Source organism: Rhinatrema bivittatum, chromosome 8 (genome assembly GCF_901001135.1).
Source record: "Rhinatrema bivittatum chromosome 8, aRhiBiv1.1, whole genome shotgun sequence".
Classification (NCBI taxonomy): Eukaryota; Metazoa; Chordata; class Amphibia; order Gymnophiona; family Rhinatrematidae; genus Rhinatrema; species Rhinatrema bivittatum.
The window spans coordinates 180,980,805-181,004,289 of NC_042622.1; the positions used below are offsets into that span (position 1 = coordinate 180,980,805).

Below are 23,485 nucleotides of genomic sequence, written 5' to 3' on the forward strand. Positions count from 1 at the left end.
TCCCTTTCCCTTTTTATTTTAGGCTTTTTGGTGTTTTTTTGTTTGTTTTTTTAAATCAGTCTGTGTGACTTACCTTAACCAGCTAAAAGCTCTGGTTATTTTTCTGCCTTGAAAAAGATTAAAGGCAGTTTGAATAATAAAAGAGTGTTACCTTCTCTTGTCAACTGTTTTTTTATTGCTCAACCTATTACCACATTCAAGGTATGGGAGCTGGGATGGAAGCCTTGAGTTAGCGGGCTCACTTTGAGTCCTGACAAGAGGGATTGAGTTTTCAAACTGTCAACAGCACGCTTCGCTGCAAGGCTTATCAATTGCAAGAGCTTGGCTACCACAAACATTTCAGATTAGAGAGTAAGCAAATGGTTCCTCTTCAGAAAAGAGCCTGCTCAAACTACACATGTAGTGCTTTCTTAGAGAAAACAAACCCCATCAGATGGGTAGTGAGCTGCTTTGCTGTCCTGGCTCGCATCACCGCAGAGAACAATCCACAGGTGCTTGGCCCACTAAGATAAAATTGACTCAAAACTAGTTTAAGGGCTATATCACAACCATGAAATAGCCATAAACGTTTTCTTCAGTTAAAAAACAAAACAAAACAGAGTCGAGGCTTGTCCACAACCGTCCATCCAATAGCTGGAGGCAGAGAACACTGGCTGTATCGGGTTCCATGCATGACATACATACAGGTGATGTCATAAAAAAAGAAAAAAAACAAAACAAAACCAACAACTCTGCCTCCAATTGCTGGATGAGGGGACTAAATGCACAGGTTCTTGACTGTTGGAGCAGAAGGACAAGGAATTGGGATTTAGGTCCAAGGCAGTCAAGGCTACCGGACTGGAGGCACTCTACTGAGGGAAGGACCGCATGGTATCTCAGGAGGCAAGCGGTGCTACATAGATATCTCCTTTACAACTTTTTTTTTTTTTTTTTTTACTCAGAGGCAATCCTCCAGAGGTAAAATGCATGTCCACCTTCTGCTGCAGACAGACTACTGGCAGGCTGATGTTGGGGCGGGACTATATTGCCGTGACATCGGCGTTTGCTCCATCTCCATCTGCTGGCAGAGATGCATAACCCACTCATTGGGACAGACCTACCCGAACGCTAAGGAACATCTGTTCCCCTGCATTATTCTAGCACTTGTCAATTTTTAAAAATCCCCAAACAAAACAAACTACACAGGACTCCGCAGATGGGGACATCTGTAAAATTGTATTATTTTATATAAACAGGAATAAAATAATGAGCTATGCAGCGGTGAGTGTACAAGAAGGGAAATCCAGATAAGATGGCCTTTAATTAGGTGGCTTTCTGATAATTAATGAGAGAGTCTGTGAAAGCCAGGGTATTATTAAAATGCAGAATGCCTCCCTAGGACTCAACTGCTCCAATGCAGCTTGTCAGTATAGCTTCCAAATAAGCGGCTCCAGCCACTGCTTTTTCGTCTGTGCTATCTGACAGTTCTTGAATGCTGCGTATATGCTCCACGGCCCTTTCCAGCATTCTCTCTCTTTCCTGGGGCTTCCTGGGTGCTACCATCACTGATGCCTCATCTCCTTCCACTCCCGACTTCATGTACTGTAGGATGTAAGATTGTATGGTGTCTCCTTTCTCCAGCATGGTTTTCCTGATGCAGGGCAGGTCCGCACTGGTCGCCAGGCCCAGCAGGTGAATCAGAGCTTGGCAGATCTGGGATCGCAGACTAGCACAGTACCTGAACTCCAGAAAGTCCTCCGTGTCTTCGCTCTTCTGCAAGGCTAACACCAGTGCATCCCAGATTTCGCCATATTGCTCCACACTCCCATAATGCTCCCTTTTGACCGGAATAGAAAGGGCCATGGCTGATTTGATTCGCACTTTGAAATTTTTGCAGGACTTCACAACTGACGTAAGAGCATTATAAGCTTGTGCAGTCCAAGGAGCTGTGCCTGAGACAGACAGAAGTTTGCACTCATTAAATATTGAGCTGGTGTAAATTACAAACAGAAAAAGATAAAAAACAAAACAAAGATCTCTTTTGATGAGATTTATAATGTTATATTTAAAAAACCACAAAAACAACTTGCTTGAATGTATTTAAACTATTTTTAATTTTTAAAAGGAAAATAGGCAAACTCCAGAGTAAAATGGCAATAATAATTTAGCCTTTCTACATTTCTGGGGGGTTTCTTTCCCCCTGAAATGACTGCTTAGGAGTCACTTAGAGCTGCAAGGGAAACCTCTGAACCCCTTAGTGCTGCTCTCAGACTGAAAATGGTTCTACCCCCAAACCCAAGAATATCACTTCCATGATCTACCCGAATGCCAGCAGCCCTGTCAAAGGAGAAACCTATCTATTGACAGATTTAATTGTGTAATAGTAACGTTATTGGCCTTTCTTCCCAGTCATGGGGTAGGGTGGGGGGAGGGTTCAAACTCCAGGAACCAAAATCTGCTGCCAGGCCACCAACTCCCAAAAGAAGCTGCCTCTCTTTCTCTGCATAGATGCAACTGTAAGAGAAAAACTGGCAAATCCAACTAAAAGCAAAACATATACACTCTACCGAAGAGATCCATGGAGAATGGAGGGGACGACAGTGTGGATGCACTTACCCAGTGGTAAAGCTGAATTTTTAAACACATTCCCTAGTGCATAGCACGCATTCCACCGCACTTTCATGGTGGCATCCCCTTGGACCGTAGAAATAAGGGCCTGAATGGACTCCTCAATGCTCTCACTGAATCTAGGATTCACCATGTGATAGGGCTGCAGGAAATGAAGTAGATTCCCCAAGGCCCGAACTGCGTTACTCTTTACCTAGGAAGCAAAGTAAAACAGCAAAGCATCAAAGCGCAGTAAAGTCCATCTCTAAACAGTTCACACCCAAAAGCCAAGAATCAAGAATTACCAATGCATCAGCAAACAAACGTCTTAAAAAATGTGAATTCCAGAGTACTCAAAGGCATTTTAGTGCAATATTTATCAAGGGCTTAGCGATTGCTTTAATACCAGTTTTTAATTTGTGAATAGAGGAAGCAAAAAAAAAACCATACTGAGGCATGGATTTTTTTAGCACTTTTAAATTCTGACCCTAATTTAAGTGGCCTCAGCCTTGGAAAAAATTAGCCAGTGGCTAGGTACCCTAAAAAGGGTAGGCATACCTAGGAACAAATCCTTGACAGAAGATTATGATTCCATTTTACTTGATCTCTTCGATTTGATAAATAAGATTTTAATCCAATTTAAAGCAGTCCCATTCACCCCTTGATCCATGAGACGATTTAAGACAGCGCATTATTCACAGCATCAAAGGCTGTTGTCATATAAAGAGAGTGATAACAACAGCATCTACATCCACATCATCTTTCAAATGAATTTCATTAATCAAAGCAAGAAGTGCCGTTTCTGTACTGAAGCCCTTGCGAAAATCAGATTGCTTAGCACAGAGTGCATTCGTCTTTTCCAAAAAGTCTGAAACATGTCAAAATGCAACTTTTTCTAAAATTTTAGACCCACGAGTTGGTAATGGGCTGCAATTGTAGGGTCAAGGTTGTGGGTGTTAAACTATTCTCTAAACTCATATTAAAACTGGAACAGAGATAAGGAAAGAGACATAATTTGCTTTTTATAAGCAATGCAGATGAAAGCAGGTCCAACAGTGAGGTAGCAGGATTCATTTCTTGAAAGTTATTTAAATATGCCATGCAAATTCTTTGTTAAAAGGTTGTATCCTTGTCTCCCGGCTTAATAGGAGGGGAGTTAGGGGAATCTGCACATTGTAGGGTAGTTAACTCTAGGGGACAAGCTTCCGAAAATTCCTTTTGGAAATCCAATATTTTGGTCCCAAATCATATGCTGTAGGAATGCCAACAATGGGACCTAACTCTTTGTCCTTTTTAACACATCTCTTACAATTTTAAACAGCTGTCGTGGCTGGTTATTTATTTTTCACTTAAATCCCTAAGCGATTTACAGAACCATACACACAATAATCTACACACAAAAACAAGAAGATTGAAATCTGTGCACGAACCTAGTCTTAGATTACATCAAAGTTTGCTTTCCTTAGCCAAACACCTGTCTGAAAAAAAGTTTTTAACATTAATTTAAATGTTTGAGCCTTGGCTAACTGTGACTTATAAAATTATTTACTGGCAGCTCTAACAGCCTCTTTATACTGGATTGACTTTTTTTTTTTTTTGTTGTTTAATCATTTTTATTAAATGGTTATCAGTATAAACAGGATCAGTACCAAACAATAAGAAAGTTCTTGGTATTACTTCTCTTTGAAGCATGGCTCTCTGCTTCAGCGGCAGGGGGAGTGTGGAAGGGAGGATCGGGGTGTGGTCGGCAACCAACGGGGTCTGGATCGTATAGTCTGGGTGGACAGGGGCAGGGGTGTGACCTGCTTGTTGCAGAGGTTGCTACCCCTAATTGAGCTGGATGTTCACATGGATGCAGATCCAGCGATGCTCTCTACATTGGTGGTGGGGTGGAGGGTACTGGAAGCCAAGAGTAACAGGTGTGAGAGAAAAAGGAAGAAAAAAATAATAAATAAAGTGCATAGCTTGCTGGGCAGACTGGATGGGCCGTTTGGTCTTCTTCTGCCGTCATTTCTATGTTTCTATATTATGACTTTGCAAGCGATAAGATATCTCACCATTTTTACACAGTATACCTCATACCATTTATACTCACACCACACCTCAATCACACATCTGATAATATGAGGCAATCTCTGACCAATAAACAAAGGCAGATCTATTCAACCAAACAGCTAATTCCCCTTCAGAAGTTCTTCCCATAGCTTAAAATAGCCTCTCTGAAATAACAGCAACTTTTTCCCATGTAATTCCTTCTTAAGTTTTCCAAAGTAGCTTGCCAGAGCATCACTGTTTTCCACAATTGAAAAGAAGGCACATCCAAATCATTCCAATGCAATAAAATTAACTTTTTAGCCAATATAATAGAAACAGCAATACATTTTTCCCCTCACTAGGCAATATATCACGCCTCTTAAATAAATGGAGATACACCAATTTGTCATCCCATTGAACAGGGGTTTTCAATATTTGTTCCACATACCCATGCACCTGCTCCCTGAAGGTTTGTAACACATGACATTCTGTAAACATATGAACCAAGTCCCCCATGACATTGTAAACACATAGGTGACTCCCAAAAATGCATCTGTGATCCTTTTAATCTGGTGACATATATGAGATGCAACAATTTAAACTGAATTTTCCTACGATTAGCGGGAGAAAGTAAAGATAAGTGGCAGTTAATGATTCCATTTCATCTGCTGCTTCCATCACGACTCCCAAATCTATCTTCCAATAATTAAGCAGCTTAACCAAGTGAAGACACCTTTGGTTGTTCCTTTAGTGCCACACCCATCCACCCACTTTATTAAATTTAGGCACAGTGTCAATAAAAGATTTGTCCTCTTCTCTAAATACTATTGCATATAAGTTTCCCTGACTGATTTGCAGAATATAATGACGGGCTTGTAAATATGCAAAATAGTTACATCTAGGTATGCCCAACTGGTCACTCAGTTGTTGAAAGAAATATAGTCCTTTTGACTCAGTATGTACTATCTGCCCGATACTCTGTAGTCCTTTCACTGCCAATTGATAAAAGACAGACCCCACCAAACCCACTGGAAAGTCTTTATTACCCAGAAAGCATAAGGAAGAGACGTGCCAGGACTTTCAATCCCTTCCTCTACCATTTCCATGCTTTTCTCAGTGTGGCCACCCAAAATGTAGAGAGGTGGAGTGCTTGTATTGCCTCCCGAGAATGATGCAGTAAATTAATGGGTTTATATGGCCTAACCCAGTCTTCCAATAGATTTTCACTATCATATTTATTATGACCAGAAGCCCAATCTTGTATATAACACATTAAACAGGCAACATTGAGATCACGTGATGTGGTGAGCTGGGGCAGCTGCATCTGTGCTAGCTCTGGGTGCCATGTCCCTGAATCCATAGCGATCTGTTCCACATAACTACTTTGAAGACTCACCAAACGAGGGGATACACTCTCCTATGTCGATCGCCTCTTACATGCAAAGATTGCCCGCGTCTATGCTCCCAAAAACGGTAAGGAAAGAAAAGGAGAAAGCACAGATCCCTGAAGGCAAGATGGCGGCAGGAACAGAGGGTGAAAAAAACAGCGACCTTGCACCTGATTACGGCAGAAATAAACAGGTCTATCCAGTACCGAGCGGTAGGAAGAGCTGCGTTAGTGCCCGGCGCACCTGCGGTTGCCGCACGCACAGTGCAGCTCACCTACTGCTCGATCCTGAACTATAATTTCATGCAAATGTAAACCGCGTCTAAGAAGGGTCTGTGAAGCGTTAGGCCCGCGCAACCCATTTTACTGGATAGAGCGCCTATACAGTATCCTGGGTGCGCAGGCCTAACGCTTCACGCCACGCTGGTATCTGTCATTTCAAATGTCATTTGAAATGACAGATACCAGGAAGTCGGGACTGCCAGTCCCCCCTCCCCTCCTCCCGAAGCAGGGCGCGAAAAACAGCCTTGCTCCGGGAGGAGGGGAGAAGGGACTGGCAGTACGAAGCGACTTACTTTTTGCAGCCCCCTCCGGACATCGGATGGCCTCTCCTGCCTCCAGCTGCTCGCGAAGATGGACGCCTGCAAAAAGTAAGTCGCTTCGCCGCTTCACACTGTCAGTCTCTTCTTCCCTCCTCCCGAAGCAGGGCGCGAAAAGCAGCCTTGCTCCGGGAGGAGGGAAGAAGAGACACTTTTTGCAGGCGTCCATCTTCGCGAGCAGCTGGAGGCAGGAGAGGCCATCCGATGTCCGGAGGGGGCTGCAAAAAAGTAAGTCGCTTCGCCGTTTCGTACTGCCAGCCCCTTCTTCCCTCCTCCCGGCGCAAGGCTGCTTTTCGCGCCCTGCTTCGGGAGGAGGGAAGAAGTGACAGTGTGAAGCGGCGAAGCAACTTACTTTTTGCAGCCCTCCGGCCATCAGCAGGAACGGATCGTGGCTCTCCTGCCTCCCGGCAAAGATGGACGCCTGCACGGGGGAAAAGCGGCCTCTGTGCATGCAATTGGCCGCTCAAGACGTGACGTCACGACGTTTGGCGTCACGGCATGTGACGTCTCGTCTTGAGCGGCCAATTGCATGCACAGAGGCCGCTTTTCCCCCGTGCAGGCGTCCATCTTCGCCGGGAGGCAGGAGAGGTCCGATGTCCGGAGGGGGCTGCAAAAAGTAAGTTGCTTCGCCGCATCACACTGTCACTTCTTCCCTCCTCCCGAAGCAGGGCGCGAAAAGCAGCCTTGCTCCGGGAGGAGGGAAGAAGGGGCTGGCAGTACGAAGCGACTTACTTTTTGCAACGTTTTTTTTCGCTTTTTTTTTTTTTTTGCTTCGGGAGGAGGGGAGAGAACTGGGGCTACCCCGGAGACCGGCACCCATGATCGCGGCCGGGGCAGGTGAGCGGGAGCTGGGGGAAAGCTTGCCGCCTACCCTTACCCCTGCCTCTACTGCAGGGGGAAGGGTAGGCGGTAAGTTAGCAGGTTAAACGCGCGACAAAACGGCAGGGAAAAATAGCGATAGTCGGGGCACGGGTTACGGGATGCTAGGGAATAGCTAATTCGCTCATTTGCATGCAATATACATGCCGCGTGCGGAAGGGGTTGCCCGGGGATTTTAGGAGTAGGTTAAAGGGGATTCGGGATTGCAGGAAGGGCTAACGCGGCCGGAAAGTGAGTAGAATGTGGGTTAGGAGCGGGGTAAACGCGGCCGCACTTTACTGGATAGACCTGATAGGAAGCTATGATATAGGCTTTAGACAGTAAACTCGCTGGCATTTCCTCGCAAACAACATCTTTGCAAGCCTCCATCTCAGAATTCACGCCCTGCATAGACCAGGTGGAAGGGAGGATGTCAGTTTTAGAGGATGACGTCCTGACCCTGACAAGGAAAGTTACCGCAATGGAGATGCAGCTACAAGAGAACTCTGACAAGATCGACGATCTAGAAAATAGATCTAGGCGATCTAATCTGTGGCTGGTTGGAGTGCCGGAGACAGTTGAGGAAAATCCCCTTCACAGTCTTTTATTGACATGGCTGCCAGAAGCACTCGACTTGCCCGACCTGCAAGGAACCGTAGAAAATCAAGCAAGCTCATCGGTTGGGCCCACAGAGCATAGCTGCACAAAGGCCAAAAACTGTAATTTTTAAAGTTTTCAACTCTCTCCATAAGCAGAGAATTCTACAGGCAGCTAGAAAGAAAATCGGAGCTACACTTCCAGGGTGCCTCAGTTCACTTGGCCCCAGACTACTCAGCCAGGGTGCCTGCTTTGAGGAGGGCCTTCTCGCCAGTTTGTGGCGAACTAGTGAACAAGCAAATACATTTCTCACTTTTGTTCCCGGCAAAGCTCCAAATTTTCTATGAAGGGAAATGTTCAGTATGTGAGTCTCCCAAGACAGCTAAAAAATGACTAAATGAGATTAAGCAATGACTGTGCCTTTATCTTCCAAGTTTTGCTGCAGCTCTGTTTTCTATCGCTTGGTGAGGGGATGTGGCGCCCAGTCACATTAGGGTATGATCTCAGATACTGACTTTTGGAGTCAATGGTTATCTAAAGGGGTTTTTCGGGTTGGGAAAGGAATGGGGAGGGTAATGATGTTTGATATGTTCACCCTATCTTCCATGGTATCATACGTAATCTTTCTTATATTGTTGCTATTGCCTCTGAAGGTATATGCTTTTGTTACAGGCTGTAATCTATTATGGCTGTTGTTGGGGGGGGGGGGGGGGGGGTTGGGCTGGGAGTCCTCTCCAGATGTGAATGATTATGTTTTTTCCCAATTCACATTCATGCATAGGTCGAATAATGGGGGATAAATATACATTTATTTCGTGGAATGTTAATGGCCTTGGATCCCCTAAAAAAAGAAAAAACATCTTTCAGGCCTTGAATTGTCTCAAGGTAAATTTAGCGTACTTACAGGAGACCCCATTCTTAATGCTTTACAAAGCATGAAGCTTTGTAGAGATTGGGTCTCAGCCTGTTTTTATCCCCTGCTGTGGGTAAAAAAGGTGGGGTAGCTATTCTAGTAAAAAAGAACACAGACTTTGTTATGATGTGAGAGATAAAAGACCCGCAAGGCTGATATATTATAAATCACAGGTCAGCTAGAAGGCAAACCTGTCATGCTCTGCAACCTGTATACTCCTAACTCACCTGACCCTGCTTTCTTCACAAATCTTATAAATGTGCTACTCACACACATGCACGGAGCCTTAATCTTAGCAGGGGATTTTAACAGTACATATGACCCAGCAGTGGACAAATTGATGCTTCCCAAAGGCTTCAGGCTTACAGTAGAATCAGGGGTCAAGTGTACTTGCAAACAGCTCCAACTTATAGATAGCCTGACTTGTTTCTATCAAAAAAAGGAAATCTATAATACAAGGATTAAAAACACAATCTGGGACAATTGCTAAAACAGGCCCAGAAATCTGTGAAATGTTTCAATTTTATGAAAAACTATACACTGAAGACTGGTCAAGTACCTCTTCAGATGAATCAAAAATTTTCGCCGATCTCCAGCTTCCTCAATTAACAGATACCCAGTTAATAGCCTCAAACCGGCCGATCTCCACTGTGGAAGTTTAAAATCTTATTAAAAGCAGCAAATCTCATAAGACACTTGGCCCAGATGGGTTCACAAATGACTTTTACAAAGTTTTATGCCCCCAATTAGCGGCCCCCCCCTTTGACCAGCTTCTTTCAGGACGCATATCAAGCTTTTGTTACAGTTCTCCCAAAACCCGGCAAAGATCCGCTGCTGGCCTCATCGTATAGGCCAATATCTCTGCTAAGTTGTGATTTAAAACTATACACGCGTGTTCTGGCAGAAAGATTAAGTAATGTAATACCAGATATTGTTTCCTCACATCAAGCTGGGTTCGTTAAAAGCCGTGATGCGGGTTCCCATGTTAGTCTTCTGAGAGGATTCAATCGCAGTAATTAGCTGAATAACACCCCTACATTTGCTATTGCCTTTGACTCCGAGAAGGATTTCGATCAGGGCTCTTGGGACTACATGTCCTCGGTACTTAGTAGATTTGGCTTCCACGGGCCAATTTTAGATTATATCCTACATCGTTCCCAGACTTCACACATAATTGCCAATTTTGTTTCGGAACCTATCCGACTTCAGAGAGGAGTCTGCCAAGGATGCCCCCCTCTCTCCTATCCTCACTATAGACCCCCTACTTAGAGAAATTGATAATTCACCACAGATTCATGGATACAGCTCACAGGGCAACAATTTTACTGTGGCGGCGTTTGCTGACTATGTATTAATCTTTTTAAGCCAACCCATGCAAGACTTGGCAACTGTCCTTGAAATCCAACAAGATTTTGGAAAATTTGCAGGTTAAAAATAAACAGAGAAAAGTCTGAAGCCCTAGATGTTGTAGGAACTATGCGGGCCCAATGGCCCAGCACTTTTCCGCTTCAATGGGTGAAGCAAAAATTGAAATATTTGGGCATTTATATTCCTGCCAATCCCGCACAGCTCTACGAGCAGAATATCACCCCACTAAAACAAAAATTGCTTAAAAATCTTCAAACTTGGCAAACTCTACCCCTCTCGCTTTCAGGAAAAGTTTCTCTCTTGAAAATGGAGTTATCTAAGTGGCTCTATATATTACATATGCTGCCTTTATGGGTTTCCAAACAAGACATTGCAAAAATTAAAGGATCAAAAAATTCTTATGGGGGGGGGGGGGGGGGGAGGAGGAAATCAAGGATATCCCTAGAGTTTTTGATGTGTCCTAAAGATGCAGGAGGGCTCAACTACCCCAACCTGGTTTTTTTTTTTTATAATTTGACCAGTCTGTTATGACATATTCGAGATTGTTTTTTTTTGATACATCCTACACTACTCCTTTAGCTAATTTTAAATGATGGGTTTCCCCTTTATCCTTAAGCGCAGTCTTACATGTAGACCACAAACTGTTGCCTGGTAGACTGCAATCTAGTTGTGTTCTCCAACCTCTGCGGAGGGCCTGGAAAGCTTTGTGTCGCTTGCTCCAAATTCAGCATATGGCTATGGCCCTTTTGACAATATGAGGGAACCCATGTTTTTCCCCTGGGGTGGAGAACATACTATTTCTTAGACAGAACGTTCAAGGGCTAAATAGGATTTCTCATGTAATATCTGATCAGAAAAAGATTTATAGCGAGCTTTCAAAATTTGCAGGAGTCGTTCTCTATTCCTGCTAGAGACTTCTATGGCTACCTGCAGCTTAGGCATTATATCTCTCAATTGTTAAAAATTAACCCTCACCTCTTCAATTTCCAATCACTGCAATTGTTTCTTGTGGGCAAAGATGGTAAAAGATTTAAAAGTGTGCAATATTATTAGGCTTTACTAACCACCATATCGACTTCGCAACTGATTAGATTAACAGAAAAATGGAACTCCTCACTCTCCCTATCCCTGTCTATGTCAGAACTTCAGACTTGTTTTGATAGAATACATGTTATTTCAGAAAATGTGATCCTATGGGTCAAACAATTTAAATTTTTACATCAGGCCTTTCTCCCTCCACAATGAGTGTTCTGGATGGAGATTATCCAGACCCCTAATTGCCTCAGGTGTTCTCATCCAATAGCGGACTTTATACATTGTTTTTGGTTTTGTTCAACTCTGTAAATTTTCTGGAGAGATTTAGCGGGCCTTGTGGCTAAATTATGGAATCAAGTCATTCCCCTGGCTCTCATTATTTGGCTAATGGGTCTTTATAAGAATGTTCTTCCTAACATTACCATGACACAGGAACTATTTTTTAATAAAGTATCCATCTCAGCTAAAGCAGCCATTCTCTCTCAATGGACTACACACCCACCAGTTCTAATGCCTACCTGGAAGAAAATTAACAAACCTCTGAACATGGAATTTCTTACGGCTCAGAAAACCTCTCCAAAGAACTTTAAAAAGATGATGTCCATTTGGAAGAGCTATAATCAACAGTCTTCCAAACTCCTATAGGCAACAACTGCTGGGGCAGTAACCTAGTTTTATGGTCTGCTTACAAAGTGTCTATGCCATATCTCTCTTTATATACCTAACTCTCCGTGTCATTTAAGTATGTCTCTTATTTCTATTCATATGTGGATAACATCGAATATAAGATGGGTTGCCAAGAAAGGGCTTGTCCTATATCACAGTGTCTTCTTGATACCATGATCATGATTAACATTTCTATAATTTCTATAATTTAGGGTGGTTCGGGTTGGGGGGGTTTGTTGGTGAGGTATTCTTTAAAAAATATATTACTGAGTTTGGATGTTTGCCTTCCATGTTAGAGCACCATTTATTGTTTGTCTGAAAGCCTGCACTAGATGGCAATATTGTTTACAGATGTTGTACATTTTTGACGCACATAAGTTGAATGAAAATCTTTGTTATAGCTGTACAACTCTTTCAATAAAAATTGAAACAAAAACCAGGCAACATTATAATTGTGCAAATCAGGAACATCCAAATCCCCTTGTTTTTTTTCACCCATTAAAACATCAAGATTAATTCTTGCCCGCTTATTGCTCCAAATAAAATCCAAAATCAGAAATATACATTGATATTTCTCTACATTTCACACCCAAAATGGAAGCATTTGTAAATTATAGAGAATTTTAGGCAAAATGATCATTTTGATTGTTGCACAGCGGCCTATCAAACTTATCGAAAAGGACATCCATTTATGCAGGAGGGACTTCATTTTATTCAGTACATGAACGACATTCAAAATAAACATATCTTTGAGAGAATGTGTGAGCCAAATACCCAAGTACTTCAGGGCCTCCACATTCCATTTCAGCGGAAAGACCCACTGGCCATGTTTCTACTAACTCATGATAAATGGGAACGCCTCAGATTTATAATTAATTTTCAAACCCGAGAAAACACCAAACAGATGTAGAGTGTGAATAATATCATGAATACTATCCCAAGAATTACTTACTAACATATCATACGCGAATAGACTTAGCTTAAGTTGCTGTTGCTTATAAGTAATACTCCTAAAACAATTCAAACTCCGCAGCTTAATGGCCAATGGCTCAAGAGCCAGGACATACAAGAGCAGTGAGAGGGACAATTCCACTTTGTTTAAAAAAAAACAAAACAAAACTTGGGATAAGAGATTATTAACCATTATCTGGGCCATTGGCTGATTATACATCAACTGATCCCAATTCAAAACATGGTCTCCCAAATTATATTGTTTAAGAACTCACCAAAGATACGACCATTCTACCCTATCAAAGGCCTTTTCGGCATCTAGACTTACTAGTAACCCGTGTGTTCTTTTTTTTTTCCAATCAATATTGTTAAAAGGGCCTTCAAAAGATTGGTAGAGGCATGTCTGCCCTTAATAAACCCTGTTTGATCCGAGGCAACCAGTTTGTGAATCAGGTCATTAACTCTTCGGGCAAGAATAGATGCAGAGATCTTAATATCTTGATTAAGTAGTGAGATAGGCCTATAAGACTCAGGGTAAAGCAGATCCTTACCAGGTTTCTGTAATAGCACAACAATAGTTAAATTATGCTCCCTTGTGAATTGACCTTGTTCTTGCACAGCTGTAAACAAACTCCTTGTCCCACTGAAGGATAGCTTTTAATATTTTATAAAATTCTGCATCAAAGCCATCGGGCCCTGGAGATTTTCCCAATGGCAAAGAGACTATAATTTCTCTGTCTTCAGCTTCCTGAATAGGCATCTCTAAACGGTCCCTTTCTTCTATGGAAATTTGCAGTAAGTACAAATCCTGCAAAAATTCGTACAATCCTTCATTCAAGCAATTGTTGAAAATAGTCTTTAAACATCTGGACTACCTTAGCAGTACCTTTACATTCTTTATTATGGAAGGTCAATTGGTTAAACTCTTTCTTCCTATTTTTTTTTTAAGCCAGATGGCGAATAGCTTCCCCAATTTGTTACCCCACTGGAACAATTTAAATTGAAAAAAAAAATTAAGTTTTGCTTCGCCTTAAATTCCAAGAGTATCTAAATCCCTACATACAGTAAGTATTTGCTGTCGAAGGTCCTGTGTGAGGTACTGCACATGCAGCTGTTTAACTTCTACTAATTTCTTTGACAACTCTAATATCTGTTCGGTGTGCTCTCGTTGCTTTCTCACTTGATATACAATAATTTGCCTTCACAATACCACTTTGGCAACGTTCCAATAGGTAATAGGATCCATCCCCTGAGTAAAATTAAATCTTTGGTATTCCTCCCATTGCTCCTTAAAGGATAGTGACAAAATCTATCATAGAACAACAATGCTGATAGTTTCCATCTAGAGAACCGCTTCCCCCTGTAATGACAATCAAGAGTGATCTGTGAGGGGATTTTCAACTATTTTACACTCTCGTACCCTATCAAACCATGACTCCGGTAAGAGAATATTGTCTATTCTGGAGTAGACATTATGCACTGGTGAATAAATAGTAAAGTCTCAGTCAGCAATATGAGAGAGTCGCCACACATCCACCAGGTTCCGCTCATGACACAGGAAACTAATACCCATATCAATTTGATTTTTTTAGAAGGTTTGGATGGTTTACAATCAGTGGGTTATTAGTGATGTTAAAATCCCTTCCAAGAAAAAAAAAAGTGTATAGCCTTCCCAGGTGAGCAATTTAGCCAACAATGTGGCTAAAACCTTGTGGGAATATTGATTGAACACAGATATTTGCGAAAAGAACTTTCAGCCCAAAGAGAATACCTGCAACCAACAGAAATCTTCCCTCTAGATCCTTGATTTGTCTTTCAAATTCAAAGGGTATGGTCTTATGAACCAAAATTGCCACTCCTCTTTGCTAGTCAAGAAGGAGGCATAGAAACATTGGCCCACCCAATCAAAATAAGTTTCTTTAATTCCATCAACACTTTTTTTTTTTGATGGTCAAATGAAGCCCATCAACATTAAGTGAAGTTATAGTAACAACCATCATAGATGTGTAGAAATATAACACAGTATAAGATAGTATATTGTAGTTCCCAGAAAAGGCCTCTCAGTCTAGGCCTCCTCCGTTAAGTATACCATTTAGTGCCTTGTGCACTGTAGACCGCTAGCAGTCCAGAGTGGCAAAAAGCCTGCTCAGCCAATCAGGAAACCACTCAATGGTTGCACACTCCACCATTCTCAGCCACACTTCCTTACACACCCATTCACACCAAACTACACACAACCATAAACATACAGCTCTGAATTCCATCCCTTCCCACTCACTACAAGGTCCCTATCACAACAAAGGAACAATACCAATTTCCAAGGCTTATTAGGTCCACCAACAACTCTGGTTCCAGATAATTCCTTCCCTGAACACAAAGGCTCGACGATTCCCAACCAACTGTGTTTCTTCTGGAGTCAGCAAACTGCTAAGCATGCCCACTCTTTGTCTATTCATGTGGAACATGTGACAGAAGAAACACAATACTAGATAGCAACTAAGAAAGTATCATGTTGCAAACGCAAACTCACGATAACTATTATTTGTGAGACAACTGAGCGTATGGCATGCAGATGGACACCGCAGCAAAAATAACGAATTACAGATACTGCTTAGCTGGAGGGTTTCTTGCACAGTACACAGTAGTTATAGGGAGAAAATGTCACAATAAGGATCTTGCGCTGTATCAAGCAGTCTGCTTTGTGTATGACTTGCATCATGAAACAAAGATGCCCTTGGTGAAAAAAAAAAAAAGAACTGTGTAGAACTGTGATAAGTTATGAGAACGTAGCAACAAATCCATTACGTGTGGTTGCCATGAACAATGGTCACCCATGGACTTTTTCTGTTTCCTTTCTTGCCTGCTCGCTGGCATCTCTCAGTCATATAAGACCGTAGTTACAGTGGACAGCGAGGCAAGTTTAATCAAATGAAATTGCAGCATTGAAAAAAATGGCAGTGCATGCCAAAAGCCATCAGGGTAACACTTCAATAAAAGCCTCCACTTCAGATCTTGTAGTCAAAACTCTGGTTTCCTCTTGATAGAAAGCCTTAAGTTTGGCAGAATATTGCAGTGTAAATTTTACTCCCTTATGATAGAGTAGCATACAATACAGGGTGAACTCTTTCCGTGACTTACAGAGAAGTCAGCAAAGATCAGCAATTTGCTATTTTCAATTTGCTATTTTATATCATAGCTCTTATTTTGCGATAAGCATTTAGTACCTTGAGCTTATCTGTATAGCTGATATATTTCGCTAGAACTTGTCGGGGTCTTGCCTAATCAGGCCCATTAGCCCCCAATCTGTGCGTCCATTCAACTAGGATCGCGCACTCAGCAATGCTGACCTTTAGTGCTTCCAGTAGCCAGCTTACACATAACTTAATGAGCACTTCCCCATGCACTATTTCCAGGATCCCTATGATCTGCAAATTATTGCATCGGCTTCTATTTTTCAGCTCGTAGAGTTTTTCTTCAAGCAATTAATTTTTTTCTTGCAATGCCATAATAGAGCCATCTACCGCATCCAAACGATCATCATGTGCGGCTAAGCAGACAATGATGCCAGAAAGTGCAGTATTATAAGCCTCTACTTGGTCCTGGAGCTCATCAACTGAAGCTTGTGTTTTTATAAGTTGATCAGATACTGCAGACGAAACCACTTTTGTGAGCTCTCGCAGCAGAGTTTCAGGAAGGCCTTCAGCCAAGGGGCCTACTTCCAGCACCATCTTCTCGTCCATGCTGGTAAGCTTATCAGTTCCCATTCGCTTCGATCTGCCAGCCATTTCATCTGATTTCTTTACCACGAAATTGTCCATTAAAACCCTCATATAGGTACCTACAGTACCTGAATGTAAACCAATGTGATATCTCAGATCGAATGTCGGTATATAAAAAATAACAAATAATAATAAATAATATAGCCTGGTAGTTAGTTTTTAACAAAACGCCATGGTGATGGTAAAATTAACAATGTTTCTGCTGGCTCCTAGAGAGCAGGGCTTTGGTGCAACCGCTTAGGATGATGTCATTGCCACGCTCCATTTGGATCGACATTTTTGATAATTTTATTTTTTTTTTACCATTGTCATTCTAATTTCTCATTTTGTCTTTTTAGCAATTCTAATCCTGAATCATTCCAAAGTGAGGTTAGGAAAATTGCCCCAGCTTCATCAAAATGCTGTAATATCGCAGGCTTAACACCCGCGATAAGGAAAAGGGGCATATTTATGGTAAATTTTAGAATTACCACACCACGCAGTAACAGCTACTCCTGGGGGAATTCTGTGCAAAAAGATTTAAAATTCTGTGCACAAAATCTTAAAATTCTGCAAATTCTGCAAACTTTATATTGGTCAAAATAACAATTTACATGACAGCCTAAGTAATTACATTTTAAATTAATACAGAAAAATGTTATTACTTAAAGATGCAGAATTTTAAATATTTTGAGTAGAATTTCCCTAGAAATTCACTGCAAGAGTGTCCCTTCCACTCGCTCTCCCCTACTCTCCAGGCCACGTTGCCCTCTCAGGCCCCAACTTCTCCACATGCCTGTATCTCTCCCCTCCACTTCTAGGCTCAACCCCTTCCACTCTATTGCCAGTCCCAGAGTTTGACACCATTGTCAGTACTGCCCCTCACACAGGCTCCCTCTGTCCCTCCCTCTCTCACACACATGCTCCCTCTCTCAAATACACATACATACACCCTCATAGAGGCTCCCTCACTCTCTCGCACACACACATCCCCTCATACAGGACCCTCTCTCTTGCATACACACCCACACAAATTCCCTTTCTCTAATACACAAACATCCTCACACAGGCTACCTATGTCTCTCTCTCACGCAGCCCTTCACACAGGCTATGTCTCACACATACACAATCCCTTCACACAAGCTAGTACCCTCACATACACACGAGCTCACAATCTCTCACACACATACACACTCCTCCTTCACAATCTCCTCATATAGGCTCCCTCTCTCTAAAACCCACACTCAAGCATCTCTCTCCAGCTCACACACACACACACACACAAACACCAAGGCCTTCCATCTTCGCCACGAGCAGAGCATGTCCCACAGCACATGCGGGACGTGCTCGGTTCGTGGCATGCCGGGGTCTCCTCTGCTATTTTCTGCGCAGAATTCCCCCAGGACTATATAGCGCTTCGAACAGGTAGTATCGCATGGTGCAGTAAACCTTTCACACCCCCGCATCTCAGGGAGAGAGAGAGAGAAAATATATTGTTGTGCAGGTTATTATATATCATTTAGAATTTTCATAGATGTTCAATTTTTGTTGTTGATGTCATTGATTCCAGGCTGTTGAATTGTCAAAAATGGGCATTATCCATAACTAACTGTATATTCTTAAGGGTAAGTCAGTCTTGATATTTGGTGAGTAGAAATATATATATACTTTGGTGGCTAATTAGTTTTTAAAAATGTTTTTACACTATGGAGAAATCACCTTTAAACCACTAATGAAATGCACTGTATTCAAGGAAATAGTGTAACAGCATGTACAGCACAAATGTGAAGTTTTGCCATTTGTTGCTGGCTCTTCAATGAAGCAACCGACTTGGTATTTTAAAAATTGGAATTTATGTTCGATCTACAATTTGCGAAAACTGATAGAACGCAAGTCAAAGGATGAATCAACTGATTTAAAATCTGTGAAAAATTGTTAGTATTTAGGTTGAAGAAATTCATTAATCCTTCTGAGGAAGCCAATTTGGTGAAACAGCAGGGCCCATTGTCGGAGTATTCATAGATATTTTGTTGATTTTCAGCAATGTCATTTAGTTGGATATTCCTCCAAGCCTTCCCCTAACTCAAATATCTCGTCAGACTCAGCTCAAGGAATTGAATGTTCTCTAATCTCATAACCTGACTTATTTGATTTATATGTAGTTATTCCTCTCTGTTTGCTTCCTAGCTACTATAGCTCCCAAGTTCCATCTCCTTGTTATATGTAACTTTGCTTTTTTCGACCTTCTTGTTTGGTTACTCTGGTTTATCCCCTAGTTCCATGTAAACCGGCCTGATATGAATCCCATTCATGAAGTCCGGTATAGAAATATGTTAAATAAATAAATAAATAAATAAATAAATATTCAGCAGTGTCACAAGTCATATGTTTTTATAAATGAGTATGAATGGTTGTGAGTTGATATGAGATTTTTGATATTTCATCTGGTTATGTAAATCTTAAGTCATTTTGTTTATTTAATCCAGTTCATAGTCCGATCTGGTACTACTGGGAATTTTTGTTTATTTGTAGAGGCATCCAGAAGCAGCACCAAGAACTGAATTCCAAGTTTCTACTTGGGCAATTAAATGTTAACTCTTGAAAGTCGCCAGGGAATTTCAACCTTAAGAGCATCCAAATCAATGTTTCACATCTCTCTAAAAATATAGGATGACTTTTTCCATCGATGGCTAACCTGCCCACTATAATTGGAGAAAATCATTAGTGAGTGGTCAGTCTATGACATTGGAATGATCTGTATAGAAACATCTCCCAAAGTAAATACCAAATCAAGTGAGTGACTAGCTGAATAAATAGGAGCTGCGACATCCTGAATAAACCCTATAACTTTTAAAAAGGAAAGAAAATCCCTAACACCTTGACTACTGGGATTATCCTTATGGCTGTTAAAATCACCTTGAACAACTAAGTTTGAATGAGAAGCTGAAATGTCTGAATTCCAAAAATGTCTTCAGCAGATTGCGAGGGAGCGTTTGCAGCATGATAAATTAATAGACAGGTAATTCTTATGGCCAATTTTTAAAAATTATTCTGATGTCTGATGCTTTAATTATCAATATCCTTAATAGTTAGATCTTTCTCAAAACTCATGGCAATGCCCCCTTCCTTTCTAGAGGTCTTGTATTTCTTACTAAATATGTGGCCAGGTGGGCATGCCTGCTTTAAGCAAAAGTCCTAACCATTTGTAAACCAGATCTCAGTTACACATACAATATGATATCTGTATTCTAATATTAAGTCATACATTAGGATTAACTTGGATTTAATCAATCTAGTATTGAATAGTCCCACTTTCAAGCTAGATTTGAATATAGACGAATCATTTGCATAGGGATATTTTGGGTTATATTGGACCTGCTGGAGCCATCTAGGGTGATCAGATTTGTTTAAATTACATTGGCAGCATAAAATTGGTACAGCCTTCAAAAAAGAAAAAGCCGCCATGAACATATAATAATGCCTGATAAGCCAGGTTTAAAACAAAATGAAAGAACTCACTTATAAATTGAACATGTTGGCAGCAAATTGGGAATAACCACTAACACAGCATTCAGTCTTGTTATGGTCTCGCAAAAGGGCAGCTCAAGCTCCTTTGGTGATTGATCCCCTCCCAGAGCAGAGTTTTACAGTGCAGAGCAGACCAGGAAGTCACCACAGGTCACACGGTCCATCACAGCTCTACCCCGTTACAATCACAACAGGCTTCCATGAGAATGACATAAGCAGAAGGAGGGGGGGACACACACACGAGGTTTCAAAAACAGTGCAGAGACCAGAAGCAAAAAAAGCTTCTACCCTTGGAATTCACAGTTGAAAAGCACAAACAAGATGCTGCCTTACAAAATACAAATAAAATATTTCTTAGCAGTGAAGAGGGAAGGATTCCTATTGTCGAAAATATTTCTATAAAAAGTTGATTTGCTTGTAATTCATAAAAAAAAATATTAGAAAAAAAAAGAAAATGTGACAGAACACATGTAATGCTTTTATTTTTATCACAAACTTGTATACATTATTCTCACCAGATGGACACATTAATGGCAAAGCATTTTGGTACATTGTTTTTGTAACTATATCAGATAGAAAACAATGTTGTACCTTATCTTTATCTCTGGAAGCTTCTGTTGCAGAACGTAACATTTTCAGTAACAACAAGTCTGAAAAGTCCTCCTGGAAACTTGGCCCTATTGTTTCCCTATTGAAAATAAGCCTTCAATTAATAAAATAAATACTTTAAGCAGAATCACAAAGCAAAATTGCAGGAAGGGTTATTGTTCTGTAGTAAAACTCTGTGCCATGCCTACCTAAGGACAAATAAATGAAATCTTTATCTCTGGCAGCTTACAAAAGAAAAGCAAACTTTTAAGGATCTTTAAGCTTTCAATCTAAAACTATATAGCACCAGTCAGACATTTCTGCTTACATGTTGACGATAAGGGTGTCTGTAAGGTTGCCCATAGACCAGGCTGCTTTGGCTCGGACATTTGGAGACTTATCATTCAGAGACGTTAGGACTGCATTGGCAGTATGAGCTACAAACATCACATCCTGTAGAGAAAACACAGGGGATATCCTGTCGGTCATCTGTAAAGTCAGTACAGGAATGACAGAACAAATCAATGGCCATTTCATTGACCGCTAATGACACATTCAACAGCAATGTGTCATCTGCCTTCATGCTCAAGACATTTCTTTCTTCTCTTAAGAAGAAGCAGAGTTTCTCATCCATTAAAACACCCTGAAATTAAAATCACAGTAATTATGAAATTTCAATGCTGGCCAATTCATATCTGTATGGTGTGCTGGATAAAATTGCTTTATCTTGGGGAAGGAAGTGACTAACTCTAATGGATGCCTGAATTTTTTCTCCCAATTCTTGAGAGGCTCAATCTGTGATTAATCATAATCACTGGATTCACATCTTAAACTTTGAGGGTATGCAGCTCACTAATATGCCAGGATGACAACTAAAAGGAAAACTGACAGCAGAATTGCTTACCTGTAACAGGTGTTCTCCGAGGACAGCAGGATGTAGTCCTCACATGTGGGTGACGTCATCAGGTAGAACCCCATCATGGAACACTTTTTCAAAGTTTCAAGAAACTTTGACTGGCACACTGAGCATGCCCAGCATGCCATGATCCCCGTGTTCACAGGAGTCTCCCTTCAGTCTCGTTTGTAGCAAAAAGCGCAAGCAAAACAATAAAATAATAAACGGAAGCATACCCAACTCCGCAGGGTGGCAGGTGGGTTTCATGAGGACTACATCCTGCTGTCTTGGGAGAACACCTGTTACAGGTAAGCAACTCTGCTTTCTCCCAAGAGAAGCAGCATGGTAGTCCTCACATATGGGTGATTAGCAAGCTACAGACTGACTCATATTACAAAAGGCCAATAGCAGACAACTCATGCAGCAGGCACAATTGGGGCGTTATTGGCAATGATGAGGCAGCCCTAAATCACAGCAGGTAGTTGTGGAAGGAGTTGGGGTTTATACTGGAACAAAGTTTTTCAAGACAGATTGGCCAAAGACAGAGTCTTGACGGATTTCCTTATCTAAGCAGTAGAGGGCTGCGAATGTGTGAAAAGAGCTCCATGTCACAGCCTAGCAGATGTTGGCAATTGGTACTGAACGATAGTGTGCTACCGATGTTGACATGGCCCTTACAAACAGTGCCTGCGCTCACCCCTGGAGAGGAAGGCCTGCTTCCTCATAGCAGAATTCGATACAGTCTGCTAGCCAGTTGGAGAGAGTTTGTTTGCCTACCGGAACTCGCAGCTTGTCTTTATCAAAGAAGCTAAGAGTTGGGTGGATTTCCTATGGACTGCAGTGAGGTCTAGATAGAATGCAAGTGCACGCTTACAGTCCAAGGTGTGCAAAACCCTCTCGCCTTGGGAAAGAGTGGGCAGACTATAGACTGAATAAGGTGAGAGGCTGTATCTACTTTAAGAAGGAATTTAGGGTGAGAACGCAGGACCACTCGGTCACGGAGGAACCTAGTGTCGGGTGAGTATGCAACAAGGGCTTGTAACTCACTGACCCTTTTAGCAGAGGTAATGGCTACGAGGCAAAGAATTTTCCATGTTAGAATTTCAATGTTATAGGAATGCAAAGGCTCGAACGGGGAACGCATGAGCCTTGTAAGCACTACATTTAGGCCCCATTCCGTAACCGGTGATCATAGAGGAGGCTTAAGTTGTAGAAAACCCATGATAAGCTGACTCATAAGGGGCTGAGCCGTTAACAGGGCATCCCCTACTCCCTGGTGGTACGTTGAGATGGAACTGAGTACCATGCAGAGGATGCCTGGGGACCAGAATCCGAAAGGTATCCTAGATAGCCTAATAGAGATGGAGTGGGGCAGGAAAAAGGGGCCAATACCTTTTTGTGCACGCCATTTGGTAAATCTTGCCCATTTCGAATGGTAAGATTTACGTATGGAAGGTTTTTGTGAAGCTACAATTACCTGAGAATATCAGTGAGTCTGTGTTATGAGGTTGACCTGTGGACAAGCAAATTGGCTCCTGGAGTGATAGGTTGAGAAGTATGGGGAAGCATACTTGTCGAGGCCAGTACGGGGTTATGAGAATCATTGAAAACCTGTCCTGCTGTAGCTTCACGAGAGTTTTGGCTATGAGCGGTATCGGAAGAGACGCATATAGGAGGCCTTTGTTGCAGGGGCGAGCAAAGGCGTCTATGGCTAACGCATTT

The 23,485-nt window shown here is 41.7% G+C and overlaps 1 protein-coding gene across 1 annotated transcript in view; it reads right to left on the reverse strand.

The window, feature by feature from the left end:
* Positions 1 to 916: 916 nt before the first annotated feature.
* The window catches only part of HEATR6 (HEAT repeat containing 6), a 128,129-nt gene continuing 105,560 nt past the window's right edge, over positions 917 to 23,485 (reverse strand). The window contains exons 17-20 of the mRNA XM_029612529.1: positions 21,197 to 21,321; positions 20,872 to 20,968; positions 2,596 to 2,800; positions 917 to 1,931 (exon numbers count right to left, since the gene is read on the reverse strand). Coding sequence (XP_029468389.1) covers positions 1,375 to 1,931; positions 2,596 to 2,800; positions 20,872 to 20,968; positions 21,197 to 21,321 — 984 coding nt within the window. The 3' untranslated portion in view covers positions 917 to 1,374. The remainder of the gene's footprint in view (positions 1,932 to 2,595; positions 2,801 to 20,871; positions 20,969 to 21,196; positions 21,322 to 23,485) is intronic.